The 18,048-nt window shown below is 36.8% G+C and overlaps 1 protein-coding gene across 4 annotated transcripts in view; it reads left to right on the top strand.

The window, feature by feature from the left end:
• Positions 1 to 18,048, top strand: part of ANKRD12 (ankyrin repeat domain 12) — a 111,930-nt gene that overhangs the window by 55,459 nt on the left and 38,423 nt on the right. For 3 of the 4 annotated variants that reach the window (XM_060028679.2, XM_060028678.2, XM_060028680.2), the window contains 2 exons: positions 267 to 409; positions 9,340 to 9,487. In XM_060028679.2, coding sequence (XP_059884662.1) covers positions 267 to 409; positions 9,340 to 9,487 — 291 coding nt within the window. Of the gene's footprint in view, positions 1 to 266; positions 410 to 9,339; positions 9,488 to 17,866; positions 17,930 to 18,048 lie in introns of those variants that run through there. The other variant, XM_060028681.1, reaches the window with a different exon arrangement.

Below are 18,048 nucleotides of genomic sequence, written 5' to 3'. Positions count from 1 at the left end.
ATAGCAAGTTATTGGATAAGCTTAAATGTTTAGTACTTTTGTCAAATAATTTAGTCCCAATGGAAATAATATGATTGTGGATGAACCTTCTGTAAAATTGGTGGTTTTCTTAGGTACTTATTTTCAGTAACTTGTTCATCACTCCTTTTTCCTTCTGTACTGTGTGCATGTAGAATCAGTATGTCACACATGGTTATGTATCTAAAAAGCATATGTGTTGAATTAGTAGAAGTGAACCATATGTTCAATTAATATTGTAACTTTAGGTTGGACACCACTGCATGAAGCTTGCAATGTTGGATATTATGATGTTGCTAAGATACTTATAGCAGCTGGAGCAGATGTTAACACACAAGGATTGGATGACGACACTCCACTCCATGATTCTGCTAGTAGTGGGCACAGAGATGTGAGTATGATGGAAGGAGCAGTAATATACGTCTTCAAAATATAAATTTAATCCAGTCATTTAATTCGTTTCTTAGTCATACGATCTTATGTCATATTTCACTCATTGCATGATCAGCTCATCTATATTGTATTTTTTCTACCTTCTAATTGCTAATTCCTATCATAGATTTAGCATTTTCTTTTCATAAAACCTCTTTAACTTGGTAATTAAACAACTTGGCAAATATTTAGTTAAAAGGCCATTCTACTGTCAGATAATTAGATGCAGCGGTTAAAGCAGATTGTACTTAAAATAAAATTTTACATTGTCATGATGCCTTTTTTTAAGACTTATTAATGATTCCTCTATATATAACATCTGTTGCTGAATTTTAGCTGACATTATTATTCAGATGCTTATGTATATAAGAAGACATGATTTAAACAAACATGATTATATATGCTTGCAAATTTAATGACATGTTTAATTTGCTTTGATGTAATATTATGAACCATGCTGGGTTTTAAATTCCATTTTCATTTTCAATCTCTGGCATGCTGACGTCAAAGCCTAACCAGTCTTTGTTGTAATGTACCTTATGTTTTAATTGTGCTTAATGCTTAGCTCCATTACTATAACCTGCTTATAGCCAGAGCAGATCAACCTGGGGCACTATTAGCAATGGTTCTAAAGTAGGATTTTGTTTATCACATAAGTAGTTTTTCTCTTTCACTTAATTTTAACTTCTATCAAAGAATACTTGTACATAGCTTAGAAAGTTGAAAAGTACTACTTAGCTTATAAAGATAACTACCTGCTCCCTCCCATCCCTCCGCACTTCCCAGTACCTTTAGCCAAAAGCAGCTCTTGTAGGTGTTTCTTCTAGTAGTTATCTCTTTATTTCTAACAAGATGGAAGCTATTTTGCTTTTTATTTTTTTTAGTCACTAGTTATTGACCCCCTGCAAAGGGTTTTAATATATATTGCTGCTCAGAGATGCACAAATTTAATATAATTGTATTTTCTCTTGGATTTTTGTTTATTACCTTGGTTACTACACTGCCTTGTTCTGATTTTTCTTATTTAGTTTTCCATATATCTATTTCTGTACTTCCTTACTCTCTCTGACGTAACTCTAAAATGCCCCTGAATAAGATCAAACACATTGATCAATTTATTATGTTCGAGAATATCCTTGTATACAAGATATCTTGTATCCTGCTTTAATTGGGACTAGCTTCTCTCTAGATCTGTAGCATAGATGCTGTCTAGGGATTTGTTTTTGCCATTAATTTCATGTGAGATTCTCAGTCTCTTCATGAGATTTCCAGTCTCTGGCAGGAGTGGTTGTGAACCACATTACATTAACTTCTCACAGCAATATTTGTGTGTTTTCATTATGGGATAAGAAGTGTTGTAAATGCTTTCTTTATACGTATTAATTTAAAAAAATATTTATTTATTTATGTTGGCTGTGCTGGGTCTTAGTTGCGGCACGCAGGATCTTTGTTGCAGCATGGGAGATCTTCGTTGTGGCATGTGGACTTCTTAGTTGTGACATGCAGACTCTTAGTTGCAGCATGCGGGCTTCTTAGTTGCGGCATGTGGGCTTCTTAGTTGTGGCATGAGAATTCATATTAGTTGTGGCATGCATGCAGGATCTAGTTCCCCCACCAGGGATCGAACCCAGGCCCCCTACACTGGGAGCACAGAGTCTTACCCACTGGACCACCAGGGAAGTCCCAGTATTATTTTAATCATCGCAGTAAATGAATAACCTTCTGGTGTTTCTTGTTGAAACTGTATGACCCATTGCATTCCAGTACCCTCAGCTTCTCCCAGAACATGGAGAAACAAAGACACAGGAGACACAAAGACAAAGACGCACTGGTCTAAGATACTCCCAAGTTTATTAAACTGATATGAGTTCAAATTAAGGGACTAAAAAGGATAAATATCAGTGTTTTTTTTAAGACAAAGTGAGGTAATAATTCATTAATCTGGAAGAGTTGTTATTCAGTACACTGTCTCTCCTCTCTAGTGAATAACGTAAAAGGATTTTGGTCATCTCATACCTTTGTGCTGGAAAAGTCCCTTTTTTTTCTCTTGTTAGCAGCAAACATTCTCTGCCTTATTTTCTTTTTTGACACAAAAATTTCAGTGTCGTGGTGCCTGTTTTTTAAAAGCCACTTTAGTTGAGAAAAAAAATGGAATTTGGAGTGAAGATAGATATGAATTCAATTCTGGCCTGGCCAGTTTCCCAAATGAGTGATCTCAAACAAGTTACTTTTTTCCTCTCAACTTCCATTTTCTCATCTTTAAATCACATAATAAATAATACCTGTCTAAAAGGGATATTTTGAAGGAAAAAAACGACGCTGTGCACATAAACGTACCTTGAAATCTAAAATGTTATAGAAATGTCAGAGGTCAAAGATTAAAAGGCAACTTTTATATTGCTATTTTTCAAATATACTCAGATATTTCGGAAATTAAAGATGCCATTTTTCTCATTTAAATCTTTCTATAAGGTATTTTTCATAATTCTCAAGTTATAATTTTGAAGAAAAATGTAGCCTGTAACATTATTTCTCCTAAACTGATCCTTGCTTACCATCGTTCCAGTCTTTTTTGCTCCCTTGACAATTCATACATACCTATGTGATAGCACTTACTATATTATTTTTTACTCATGTGCATGTCTGTTTTCTTCATTGAATTTTGAGTCCCATGCATACCTGATTTATGTTCTGGCTGTGCTATTTTAAATACTGTACTTACTGCCCTTTTTTTAAAAGCATTATTGATAGTTTATCAAGCATGAATAGTTTTTCTTTAAATGTTGCATAAAAAGATTTCCTGATTTCTAAATGTAATGTTAAAGAACTGTGCCTTATGAGTAAGACATGTTTCTATGAATACAAGTTTCTAAATATGCACATTGCTGCAAAATATTTCCAGAAGCTGACCTTTGAGCTCATGTACTTACAAAGACTCAAACACTATTTCCAGTCTCCTTCCAGAAGGAGACTGACATGCTATTTTCAAGAGATCTTTGCTTTTCCTCCTACCAACATGCCTAGGATAGTAGGAGTCACAATTCAGAGCTGTTGAGGGTTATTTTCTCCTTGTTCTTTTACTTGTCCCCAAGGAGGAGGAGGGAAATGAGATATACCAAAACCCATTGGTATATATTTGTACCATATATTATGAGTCTCCTCCAAAGAATTAGATTTCTTTCACTCAGTAACACTCATGACAACTTCAACCATCCATAAAACATTTCTAAGGTAGGAGAAAAAGTTCTGTTCTAAATTGTTTCAAGTAAGAGAGGATTAACATAGCTTACTAAGAACCTAATCTTTGGCCTACCTTTCACAAATGTGTATTACTTCATAATATACATTCTTATAATAGCCCTATTCTTAGTTCTATTTTAGATACTACCTATGTTTATTTTCTTCTTGTCTCATCATTTTTACTCACTTCTAATTTGCTATGTTTTGGGGTTTTTTTTTTTTAATTTTTTTATTTATTTATTTTGACTGTGCCGGGTCTTAGTTGAGGCACGCAGGATCTTCATTGCGGCATGTTTAGTTGCGTCATGTGGGATCTTTAGTTGTGGCATGAGGACTTAATTGAGGCATACGAACTCGTAGTTGTGGCATGCATGTGGGGTCTATTTCCCTGACCAGGGATTGAACCCAGACCCCCTGCACTGGGAGCACGGAGTCTTACCCACTGGACCACCAGGGAAGTCTTCCTGCCTGCTCGTTTTAAGCAACTTTAAGTTACTTTAAATTCTTTTTAGAATAAATAATTTTTTGCATATGAGAATGATCTGTAAAGTATTGGTTATTTAGGTTAGGGTTATTGTAGCATGTTTGAATGAATGAACTGTCTAATCATAGTCAGGAATAAATTTTTTTTAATATTTATTTATTTATTTTTGGCTGCATCGGGTCTTAGTTGCAGCACACGGGATCTTTCATTGTGGCGCGTGGGCTTCTCTCTAGTTGTGGCATGCGGGCTCAGTAGTTGCGGCACACGGGCTCTCTAGTTGTGGCGTGTGGGCTCCAGAGCATATGGGCTCTGTTGCAGCATGCAGGCTTAGTTGCCCTGTGGCATATGGGATCTTAGTTCCCCGACCAGGGATTGAACCCTCGCCCCCTGCATTGGAAGGCGGATTCTTAACCTTCTTAACTGGACCACCAGGGAAGTCCCAGGAATAAATTTTTTTTTTATTATTTCCTGACAGGTATAGAAAGTGTTCAGTAGTATCAAGATCCTTCTGTTTTCTCATTCTAAGACTCTAACCGAAGGAAATAAGCCTAAAAATGGGGGAAAAATTTTCAACTTATAAAGGTGTTCACTATAGCATTATTTATAATAACTAAAAGTTTTTAACTTCAGTTACCTTCTCAAACCCCTAAAAGGGGAGATTTTAAAGGACACAGTCCCACAAGGATAAAGAACAGAAGAAACAAGAAAACCAGTATTTTGGGAGATAGAAATTTGAGGAATGAGTGGTGACTACATAGAACAGGATTTGGCAAACTTTCTGTAGAGGGCCAGATAGTAAATATTGTGGGCTTTGCAACCACATGCCACCTCCACTGACCCTCCTCCCTTCTCCCTCTCTCTCTGCTTCTGTTTCCTCCTATGTATTTCTCCTTTATCAATTCTTTTTAAAGTATTTTGTAAGAATATAAAAACTATTCTTAGTCAGCAGGCCAGATCTGGCCTACAGACCAAATTTACCAGCTCCTGATTTTAAAAATCCAAGAAAATTGAAACCAAAGCCATTTCAACACAGAATCCCAGAAAAACTGAAGCTCAGCAATTGATGGCTGGGTTCATCTGGAGGTGCCCATTGAATAAGACTGAAAATAAGAGGATTGAATCAAACTGGTTTTTTACCCTCATATTCCCTTCCTAACCCTTCACAACTAGATGACGGCACATTTCTCTGGCAGATGATTGGAGGTTTATTTCCTGACAAGTATAAACCATATTGTCTGGACTGACATACCACAAGAATAGTTGGGAGTAAGGATTAAATGTAAGCTAATTAAGTAAAACATACTGAACATTAAGACCTCAGTCAACCAGAATGCTGACAGTAAGGCTTATGGTTCTAGGGCAGGAATGGAAAGATTTCTCAATAGAAAAGTGAACTAGCCAAGAGGGGGTTCTGATGAAATGGCCTAGTCATATCACACTAGCACAAGGTCCATCTGTCAATAGATCCTACCTATGCCTAAAAAACTTTCAGCAAGTCTTTTAGTGCCTTACTCTTTTTTTTTTTTTAATTTATTTTTTGGCTGCGTTGGGTCTTCATTGCTGCACATGGGCTTTCTCTAGTTGCGGCGAGTGGGGACTACTCTTCATTGCGGTGAGTGGGCTTCTCATTGCGGTGGCTTCTTTGTTGTGGAGCACGGGCTCTAGGCGCACGGGCTCAGTACTTGTGGCTCATGTGTTCTAGAGCGCAGTCTCAGTACTTGTGGCACACAGGCTTAGCTGTTTCGCGGCATGTCGGATCTTCCCGGACCAGGGCTCGAACCCGTGTCCCCTGCATTGGCAGGCAAACTCCCAACCACTGTGCCACCAGGGAAGTCCCTAGTACCTTACTCTTAAATATGGACAGCCAGTGATCACCTGACCTTTGAGAAAGGTCTCTAATATGGAAGGCAAAGAGCAGAACAAGCAAATAGAAAAGTAGAAACGTGGAGGACATGATAAGGCCAAGAGAAACTTCAAAAAAAAAAAAAATGAAAGAAACACATTACCTTCCCCAAAGAGATGAGAGTTTCTTGTAACCATGAAACAAAAACTGAAGGATTGCTAAATAAGGAACAGTTAACAAATTTAAAAATAAAAACAAAAAAAGCTCTTGGAAATTAATAATATGGTAGCAGAAATGAAAAGTGGAGTATGGAGAGTTAAAGATAAAGTTGAGGAAATCTCCCAGAGACTAGGAAACAAAAGACGAAGGTGGAGGAGGGGAAATGAGAAAAAAGAAGATTAATTCAGGAGATCCAGTATTATCTTAACAAGAGTTCTTAGAAGACAGAACAGTGAAAACATAGGACATTATCAAATAAATAAATCCAGGAATTTTCTCAGAACTGAAGGAACGTGGATCTTCAGATTGAAAGAGCAGTTGAATGCTCATCAGCACAATGGATGTTAAAAGACCAAGATCAAAATTCATTATCCTGGGATTTCAGAACAATAGAGGCAAAGAATGTCCTCAAGCTTACAGAGAGAAAAAGCAAGTTCCATACAAAGGTAAAAAATCAGAATGGCATCAGACTTCAATAACAACACTAGAATCTAGAAGATAATGATGATGCCTTCAAAACTGGGGGGAAAATTATTCTATATCAAGAGTAAATATTAATCAAGTGAGGATAGAATAGAGGTGTTTTCTGACATGGAAAAATCTCAGAATATTTACTGTTTCTTAGAAATCTCCTGGAGGTGGTGTTTCAACAAAATGAGAGAGTGAACCAAAAAAGAAGATAAAAGGTCTAAAGAATCCACAGAATTGAGGGAAGGCCATTTCTAGGATGATAGGATAAACGGATATGTCAAGATGACAACTGGGAAGCAAATCTAGACAGCAACCAGTTCATTTTAGAGCAAGTTAGAAGGCTTGGAGAAAGTTTAACAAAAAAATGGTGGTATATTGAATTGAAGAGATCTGTAGTTGTAGCAGAACGGGGGATGAATTAAAGATGAGTATGTAGAAAACCGAGTAAGTGAAAAGTCAAGATAATTAAATCTCTGGGATAAAATAAACTTGTGTAAGAATGGAAATTTTCTCATGGTGTACTACTTGGTTCAACATTTACATTAATCATAATGACACAAAAAATAATATGTCTATCTTGGAAAGTTAGGAGGAGGGGGAAGTGGATGTGTATGGGAGAGGGATGGAGTTGGTAAAAGAGAGCTGAATTGTGTTTTCCATTGTAAGACAATAGGCAGTGCCTAAACCCGAAAAATACGGAAGCAGCACGCTGTTACTTAAGTATATGGACATAAATGTCAGGGACGATTTTGTTCTTCACCAGCAGCCTTGAAAAGCCGTTTGATCTTTTAAAATCATAAACATGTAATTTGATAAAAATTAGTAAACAAAAAGGGAAATTAAATATTAACAGTTGAGATCATGCATAATTTGTTTTCTTTATACATTCTTACATTTCAAGTATTCTGTGTTGATGGTTTATTCTTCAATAGTCTAGAAAAGATTTTTCATTATTTAATTCACTGTGAATCTTTATTATTCTTAAATACTTTCATTTGTTAGAAGTTCCTAATTTATAGCATACTGTTTAATATTGCTTCTTTAAAAAGACATGATACATTTCCTCAGTACCAGAAAACACCATAGTTATGTGTTAGGAATACAGAGACGAATAAAGATCTCACATGAAGTTTATGGTCTAGGACAAGGGGAGAAATGTGTTAATAAATTATAGTATAGATTTACCTATGATAGAACACACTCATGTCACTGGAAGTAGAATCTCAAAACAAGAGGAGATGTTAGGGAAGCAGAATTAATAATACTTGGCCACCTACTTGACGGTAGAGTATGAGTGAAAAACGAGAATGTGATGACTCCCCACTTTCTGGTTTCAGTGACTGGGTATACTTTGGTGCCAGTCACTGAGAATGGAAACAAAAGATAAGGGTGCACGTTTAATGAACTCTGGGACCTACTGGTTTCAGCTTTTGTATTGAAATACAGTATATCCAAAGAATATTTGGGTATTTGATTTTGAAGGTCAAGAAGAAGGCTGAGAAAGAGCAAACGCGAGAATGAAAATGAATGAGTGGATTGCATAATCGTCATCGCATTCAGAGTGGGTGAGCTCTCCAGGGAGATGATGTAGACCAGAGCATGAATCAAGTGAATCAAGGACAGAGCCCTAGGGAAACAATGTATGGCTCAGATATTTACAGATCTTAGGAGACATTTCATTGGACTGATGGTAACATAATTGTGGGTAGAAGAGTAAAGGGCCAATAAGAATAAAGTAGTCAAGGCCCCAAGGGTAAACATCTTTTCAGGAACTTGACTGTAAAGGAAAGAAGAGAGATTTAGCTAGAGGAGGAGAGTATAGGTTTGAGCAGTTGCTTTTTTTTAACCTGTGTTTCATTTCTTTATTGCCATTATTGTTCTAAGGCAAAAGAGACATGAACTGGAAAGATTGGCTTCTAGAAAGGAGCCAATCGAAAAAGAGGTAAGAAATATAGAAAGGAAGAGGAATAAGGAGCAACAAACAAATGAAATGACTAACCAGTCGCATCTTGGTTTGTGGAGCCCAAAGCTTTTGAAATTTGTGAGGGCAGGGTTCTTTAAGAAATGAATAAAAAATTAGATATAGGGCCATGTAAGGGGACCATGAAAATGAGATGCCTTGAAGTTTAAGCTTTAGTAGTTTTAAGTAAACCCATGTCAGTTAGCGATAGTTTAAATCCCAGAGTGATGGGGAACAGGTGATTAAGAGCCTTGGTAGCGATGGTAGCCTTAAACAGGGGAGATACTTCTTTTGAGACTTCCTGTAGCCTGTACATTCCAGGAGGCCAGGGAGCTTTATACTCTTGTTCACTGATTTATCTGAAGGACTTGGAGCAGTGCTTGTCAATAGGTACTCAGTAAATATTTGTCAAGTGTATGATGAAACAGGGAGAAAAATAATGAGATTCAGTGCTAAAACAGCCCAGGAGCGAATTTCTTTGTAGTAGATACGATCAGAAGGGGGATGGCGATGAAAATGGAACTTGAGAGTAATTATGATTTAGTATAAACACTGAGGAATGGAGGCAGAGGAGATGAAGCAGGAGGATATTATGAGTGTGATCAAGAGGAAAATGGTTGAAATAATGCAGTCTATGAAAGGACTGAGTCTTCCTACTGTTTAATGTTGCAGATAGTGAAACTGCTACTTCGTCATGGTGGAAATCCATTTCAAGCTAATAAACATGGGGAGCGTCCAGTGGATGTAGCAGAAACAGAGGAGTTGGAATTGCTGCTAAAAAGAGAGGTGCCTTTATCTGATGATGATGAGAGTTACACAGGTTTGTTCCACATAATCTGCATTCACCTGTTTGACACGATATTTAGTAGAATATTCTACTTCTGCTTTACAATACCTAAAATGTTGAGTACCTTAGGTAATGCTATCTAGCTATTAAGAATGGTGAATTTAGTAACCTAAATTTAGGTGTTTGCTACATGTCCTCTGTGTAAATGGAGTCATAATGCTCTCACCCTATTTCTGTGATTTCTTTTCCCCACAGATTGCTGATGTTACATTCAAGCCTATTGCAGCCTCTCTCCCCATTAATAGCTACCACCACTGCTATACACTACCACTAGCTATCCCACATCTTGAGTTCTTTTAATTCTTCTATAAATTAGAACACCACTAACCGAACTCTTCCTGGCATTAATGAGTCATCTTTGCATTTTTATTTTTGCAATTTAGGTTGTTGAACTCTGGTCATTGTTATAAAATATAGGCACAATTTTACAGTCACAGTTTTAAAAAGGAAAGACCCGAAAAGGATATTTCATAAAACTTTTGGCATACTCAGAGTTTAAAAAAATAAACATAAACAATTAAAAAAAATAACAGAGAAAAACTTTCCTGTATTGAAGAAAGTCTTTTGTTTACAGATTGGAAGGTTTCACCATGTTTCAGGCAAAAATCAATGGAAAACAATTCAATAAGTCTCATAACTGGCCATATCTTTACAAAATTATAAACAATTCCTATAAGCAATTAGGTAATAATACTAGTTTTATATTATTTATAAATGAAATGAAACCATACTCATTTAATCTCAGCCATTGCCAGAGGGCAATAGGACAACATCTGTACTTTAAAAGAGAAAGGTCTACCATTTACTTTTTTTTTTATTGAGGTATAATTGACATATTGTATTAGTTTCACATGTACAGCATAATGATTTGTATACACTGAAACATGGTCACTACAGTAATTCTAGTTAGTAATGGTCACCATACGTAGTTACAAAGTTTTTTCTTTCTTTCTTGTAATGAGGACTTTTAAGATCTACTCTCTTAGCAGCTTTCAAATGTGCAATGCGGTATTAAGTACAGTCACCATGTACAGTACATCCTCATGACTTATTTATTTTATAACTGGAAGTTTGTACCTTGTGACCCCCTTCACCCATTTAACCCACCCCCTCATCTCTGACAACCACCAGTCTGTTCTCTGTATTGATGAGCTTGGTTTTTGTTTGTTTTATAGACTACACATGTGAGATCATAGAGTATTTGTCTTTCCCTGTCTGACTTATTTCACTTAGCATAATGCCCTCAAGGTCCATCCATATTGTCTCAAATGACAATATTGTGTTCTTTTTTATGGCTGAATAATATTTCATTGTGTATATGTACCACATCTTCTTTATCCATTTATCCATTGATGGACACTTAGGTTGTTTCCATATCTTGGCTATTGGAAATAATGCTGCAGTGATCGTGGAAGTGCATATAGTTTTTCGAATTGGTGTTTTCATTTTCTTTGGATAAATAACCAGAGGTGGAATTGGTGGATTACATGGCAGTTCTATTTTTCATTTTTTGAGGAACCTCCATCCTATTTTTTTATAGTGGCTACACCAATTTACATTCCCACCAATGGTGCACAAGGGTTCCTTTTTCTCCACATCCTCAAGCCAACACTTAAAATTTCTTGTCTTTTTGATGATAGGTGTTCTGACAGGTATGAGGTGATATTGCATTGTGGTTTTGATTTCCATTTCCCTGATGATTAGTGATGTTGAGCATCTTTTCATGTGTTTGTTGGCCATCTATACGTCTTCTTTGGGAAAATGTTTATTCAGATCCTCTGCGCAGTTTTTAAATTGGATTGTTTGTTTGCTTTGAGTTGTATGATACCAGTTTTTTATGTAGTTTGAATATTAACCCCTTATCAGATACATGATTTGCAAAGATTTCCTCCCATTCAGTAGGTTGCCTACTGAATTTTCATTTTGTTGATGATTTTCTTTGCTGTGCAGAAGTTAAAATCTCAGTATTTTATTATGAAAATATTCAAACACACAGCAAAATTTGGAGAATTGTACAGTGAACCCCCTGTACCCACTAGCTATGTTTTGCAGTTGTTAACTGTTAATTACATTATCACATATCTATTGATCTACCCATCAATGCTTATTTTTTGCTGCATTTCAGAATAAGTGGTGGACATCTGTAAATAATTTAACATGCATTTCATTATAACTAGAGTTCAGTTCTTGTATATGATTTTTAGGTAATATTTACATTTGTGAAATTAATAATTCTTTAATAAAACATTCTATGAGCTTTTAAGATATGCATAGACCTTGTATAATCCAACCTTATCAAGACACAGCATATCTCCAATACTCCAGGAAGTTCCTTATGCCCCTTCCTAGTCAGTGCCCACCCCTACCTGATCATTTACAACCCTCATGGTAAAGATGACTAGACAAGAATCACTAAAGGCTGGTAAATCTAGGGAGAATTCTTTTCTTATAAAAGCAGATATTTACATGACCTTTTCACATTACAAGAGAGGAGGAAAAAAGAACAATGATTATATGGTAGAGAAATCCAGCACCACCTGGACTGAGTGATCAAAATTAACATCATCAAAGGAGAGACAGATGCATATCATGTGCCTCCACATGCGGTACCCTGAGAAGGATAGAACATCACTTATAGCATTCTGGCTGAGAATGTATAATCATGAGGAATGTTCTGCTTTTTAAAAGCCACTGCCACCAAAGATTAAGAAATGTCAGTGTCATGAACCAGTAAAGGCGATAGAAATGTTCCAGGCTATCCAAAGAGGTAATAATTAAAGGCAATACCTGCTCCACGACTGTTTTCTGTCCTGGGGGGGGGGGGAAAGATTATAAAAGATATTATTAGATCATTTAGCAAGGAATATGGACAGTAGGTTAGTGTTGTATCAGTGTAAGTCTATGAAGTCGACAGCTGTGCTGTGGTAACAGAATATCTGTATGTCTTGGGAAATACTAAAGTATATAGGGATAAAGAGCCATGATATTTGTAATTTACCCTCATATAGTTCAGGGAAACAAATGTATTTATACACGTGTATATATAGAGAGAAAGTAAATTATAACACAAGAGAGCAAAACGTTAACAGGAGGAAAGCCTGGGTAAAGGATATATAGTGTTCATTATTTTTTATTTTTCTAACTTTTTGTGAGTTTGAAATTATTTCCAAATAAAATCTAAAATATACAAATACATAAAGTTTTTTTGCTTTGTCCATTGAAAAGATCTAAAACTGACTAAGACAGTAACAGTAATCTTTCTTGATACCCAGATTATAATCAGGAAGTAATTTCTCCTAAAAGAAAACCAAGGTTTCTTGGAAAAAATGGGTGATGCTAAGTCTAGGGCAGGAAATATGTAAGATAAGCTTGGAACATCTTGTCATTTTAGATTTCAGGTCTTGTCAGAGGCCTTAGGAGATAACTTGAACAGTTCCCCACTGGCCAAAAATGCAATAGTTTGAGTTTCATTAAGGGTGTTAATTGCAAAGATTTGAAACCCATCAAATATGTTTAAACCCATGAGTCTATGATGATAAATTTTTAAATTTACCATGGTCATCAGAGAACCAATTTGTTATCTTAAAAATTAGGCAAAAAAGGGGCTTCCCTGGTGGCGCAGTGGTTGAGAGTCCTCCTGCCGATTCAGGGGACACGGGTTCGTGCCCCGGTCCGGGAAGATCCCACATGCTGCGGAGCGGCTGGACCCGTGAGCCATGGCCGCTGAGCCTGCGCATCCGGAGCCTGTGCTCCGCAACGGGAGAGGCCACAACAGTGAGAGGCCCGCGTACCACAAAAAAAAAAAAAAGAGGGAAAATAATCAGTCATTTATTTCACCTTCATATTCGTATATGAACTCTTGTCACTGGGTAACCTCATTATGGGTGAGGAGAAATGTTTTTTATTAGATTAATCCAGCTAAAAGAGTGAAAAGAAAGACTGACCATTTTGCAACCCCCTGTTAGTTAATGTATGGGAGCATTGAGGATCAACAGTTGCTAATATTAAATTAAAAAAAGAAAGAAGGCATTGCCTGCCCTTGCTGGAATGCCCCTGTCCTCCACTCCCCAGTCCTCAGGACCCAGCTGCCATTTGCAGGAAATACCCAGACAGAGGAGCATGCTGAGCTGCACCAAGCAACATTCAGACCATAGGAAACCCCAACAGCAGCATCGTTTCCCAACAGATAAATTGTACGAAAATAAGAACCTGTAGAAAATAATAAAAATTACTTAAGTGGCATATTTCAAAAATGGGCAAGACTAAAATATTAAGCATGTATTTAACAGGTAATTTATACTTCAGGGGAGTTTTGTATAAAACTCAGTTAAGGGCTTGCCTGATGGTGCAGTGGTTAAGAATCTGCCTGCCAGTGCAGGGCGCACGTGTTCGAGCCCTGGTCCAGGAAGATCCCTCATGCCGCAGAGCAACTAAGCCCGTACGCCACAACTACTGAGCCTGCGCTCTAGAGCCCGCGAGCCACAATTACTGAATCGGCGTGTCCCAACTACTGAAGCCTGCACGCCTAGAGCCAGTACTCGGGGGGGAGAGGGGAATAAAGAGAGAAAAATGTAATGTTGGTTAAAGGGTTGATAAGCAGTATATTGTAGTAGGAATGGTAATGATGGAGCTATAGGCAAAATTGTAAAGGTGGCAGCTTTCCTTTTAGTATGTATTTTCACTCCTTCAGCCTCCAATAAATGTAAACTAAAGTGTTTGGTACGTAGACATTGCTTAATAAATATTTGTTGAATTGTGGGGGAGAGGTAACTGGCCCTAAGGGATTATGCTAGAATCCTCCATCCCCCACAGATCCAAGGAGTAGCTGGGCTCAGTTTGTCCATTACTGAGACTGGGGAAGTTGGGAAAGACCTAGTCCAGCAACAGGGAGGTCTCCTCCTGGTGCTTCAGTGCTGACTGGCAGTCCTGGGGGAGCCCACTTTCCCTTCCACTGCTTGCAAAGAACTGCCTCTTGGACTACTTCAACAGCGACAACAAAAGGAGTACTTAAGAAAATTCAAGGACAGCGCAAAGGCTTTTTGGAGCTAATAAAAAACATGATTATATAATCAGACAACACAGTAGATGAGCTGAAGTGGGACTTAAATGATTAGGCTATAAAATGAAGTAAAACAAATCCTCACAACACAGCAAAAATACAAAAAGAAAGAATCCTGAAAGAAGAGATAAGATAAAAGACTTAGGTAATAGATCTAGGAGCTCTAGCATATCTTTTTTTTTCTTAATTGGAATATAGTTGTTTTACAATGTTGTATTAGTTCTGCTGTGCAGCAAAGTGAATCAGTCATATGTGTACATATCCACTCTTCTTTAGATTTCCTTCCCATTTAGGTCACCACAGAGCACTGAGTAAGTTCCCTGTGCTATACAGTAGGTTCTCGTTAGTTATCTGTTTTATACATAGTAGTGTATGTATGCCAATCCTAATCTCCCAATTCATCCTACCCCCGCTTCCCTGCTTGGTAACTGTAAGTTTGTTCTCTACACCTGTGACTCTATTTCTGCTTTGCAGATAAGTTCATCTGTACCATTTTTCTAGATTCCACATGCAAGCAATATTATACATTTGTTGTTTTCTTTCTGACTTACTTCACTTTGTATGACAATCTGTAGGTCCATCCACATCTCTGCAAATGGCACTATTTCATTATTTTTTATGGTTGAGTAATATTCCATTGTGTATATGTACCACATCTTTATCCATTCCTCTGTCGATGGACATTTAGGTTGCTTCCATGTCCTGGCTATAGTAGGAGCTCTAACAGATTTAGCATATGAATAATAGCTAGTTATGGGAATTTAAAAGGGAAAAAAAGAAACAGGTGGAGAATAGTCCATAATTATACAAATAGAAAAAAATGTTCCTGAGCTGAAGCAAGCCCAAGTCTATCAATTATAAAGCTCCAGGTGGATATAATATATAATTTATCAATTATAAAGCTCCAGGTGGATTGATGGAAGAAGCATGTACACATACCCCTAGACATATTTTGATCAAATTCCTTGTAAATTCTGAGTGTAGCAAGTTACAAGGAAATACAGTCGCATTGGCATTGGACTTCTAACTTACAACAGTGGAAGATAGACTACTGAGAGAAAAGAACTGCAGCATAAGAATTATGTACCTGGCCAAGGTATTGTTCACCTGTTAGGGTAAAAGAAAGATAATTTAGGGGTTTAAAAGCTATATCAATGTATTTTCTTACTTTTTAAAAAAAGAAGTTATGGAAGAATAAACCAACAACCTATAAAAGTGGTTACCTAATAGGAGAAGGGGTTAAAAGAAAGACATGTGAATTGTTAGTCTTTTTGAAAAACAGCCTGGCAACAGCTAACAAAATACAAGGGCTCTTACCTTTTAGAGAAATATACTGAAATATTTCTGGATGAAATGATACCATGAATGGGATGTGCTTCAAAATGATACAGGAGTAGGATGAATAGAGGTATGGGTTGGCCAGAGATTGATGGCTATTGGAGCTGAGTGATGAATACATGGGGGATCAGTATAACATTCTGTCTACTTTTGTGTAAAGTCAAATTTTACCATTATAAACACAGTTTTAAAAATACTTATGCTCCTTAATATAGTAGTCATACTTATGGGAATATCCCATGTTTATTACAGCAGTGTTTTCAGTGGCAAAAGAAAAAGTGTGTAGTCATACAGGGGATCAGTTGCATAAATCAAGGTGTACAGCCACACCACAGACTATTGTACAGCCATGAAAAGGTGTATCTTAACACTGTACCAGTCACTTGGAGACATTTTCATAAGATATTGTTGAGTCAGAACAGTCAAGATGAAGGCTCATAATATCTCATTTTTGTAAAATGAACAATGTTTTAAAAATCTATATGTATATGCACATATATTTGTGTAAAATTTTATAAACATGGAGTAAAATCTGGAAGGATGTATCTTAGGTTGCTAATGAGGCATGTGTTGGGGGTCAGGTGGCAGAGGAAGGGATAACTTGGGTGGAGGGAAAGGAGGTAGAGCTGGACACAGTCATGTGATAATATTTTTGTACACATAAAATATACAGGACTCTACAAAATCTCTTGCCCTGCACCACTGTTTATTTAATCCCAATTCCGTTCCCTTCACAACTAAGTTTCTTAAAGTGCATTGTGGTGCACTTGAAGTACCTTCCATCCAATCTATGTTTACTAACATCGCACATGATCTTCCAACAACAGACCCCTTAGCTGTCTTTTTGGTCTCTCTGTGGGATTTGACATTGTTGACTGTGTTCTTCCCAAAATTCTCTGGTCCTGGTTTCAGAGAGGCAGTTCTCTCCTGGCTTTTTCTCCTGGAAGATAATTCTCTTCCAGCTTCTCAGACTGTTCCTTCTCAGGTTCCTTCCAGATCTCATCTCTTCGTTTCTTCCTCATTCTCTTTCCGTACACCCCTGTGTTTATTTTTCCAAAGATTTACTTTCTGGAACCCTCTTCTCATACCAGATAATCTCCCAAATAAAGTTCACCCACACTTACAGCTTTAACTACCATCTATGTTGTGAAGCCTTTTAAATATCTCTTTATTCCATACCTTTCGCTTACGCTTCATGCGTATATATTTAACTGCTCTCCGGATGTTACCACTTAGAATTACCACAGAAATCAGTGTACCTGGAATGAACTACTTTTTTCCCATTTACACTCCTCTTCTTGTTTTTCCTGTCTCATCATTCAGCTATATGTATGTCCTAAACTTGATAGTCATCCTAAATTCGTCTTCTTCCTTTTTCTTCAGGTCAATTAGTCTACAACTGTGTTTGTGCACCCATGATGTGTTAGGCATTGTTTAAGCACTGGAGATCTAGCTGATTAAGAAAGTGGAGATACTAACATAATCATCCCCTAACCCTTGTCACTTCTTACTTTCAAAATATTTGTAAATCAATCTACCAGTTGCAAGCTGAAAGTCATTTGAACATCTTTGTGCTATGTGAAATCAGGATTATAATAGCTGAATTACATAGGCTTCCTCAAGAAAGTAAGAAAATAAGATTTGAAAAATAGGAACATTTCATATGGTACGTTAATACTCCCGTTTATTATGGCTACAAACTCTGCAATCTTGGTCTCTTCAGAAAACAGTAGCTGTGAAAAGCAGCTTTGGTTAAAAATCTTTCTATGAGAAAGCAGCACTGCAGTAAGTTTTTCCCATGGAAGAAGTTAGGTATCTTATTTGAACTTACATGTTTCATTAGAGTGAAACACATCTTTTAGAATCTTTTTTGATTATCACTGATATTGTTTCATGTGTTCATCAGCTATGTATTGATTTTTCAGCATACTTATTTTCCTCATGGTGAATGTGCCTGAATTATTGCTTGATCAAAATCCCTCAAGGAATGATTCAAAAATCATCAGTAAAAATCATCCGTAAGTATCATACAAAGATTTTGAAGTTGCTGAAAAAGACTGATAAAAATACCCAAATTTATTGCTTAATTTACATGAGGTCCTTGTTAGACTTAACGTCATCTAATCTAAATTCAGAA

The sequence above is a fragment of the Delphinus delphis genome, chromosome 13 (genome assembly GCF_949987515.2).
Source record: "Delphinus delphis chromosome 13, mDelDel1.2, whole genome shotgun sequence".
NCBI classification, from domain to species: Eukaryota; Metazoa; Chordata; class Mammalia; order Artiodactyla; family Delphinidae; genus Delphinus; species Delphinus delphis.
This window is presented reverse-complemented; position numbering and strand designations above follow the sequence as displayed.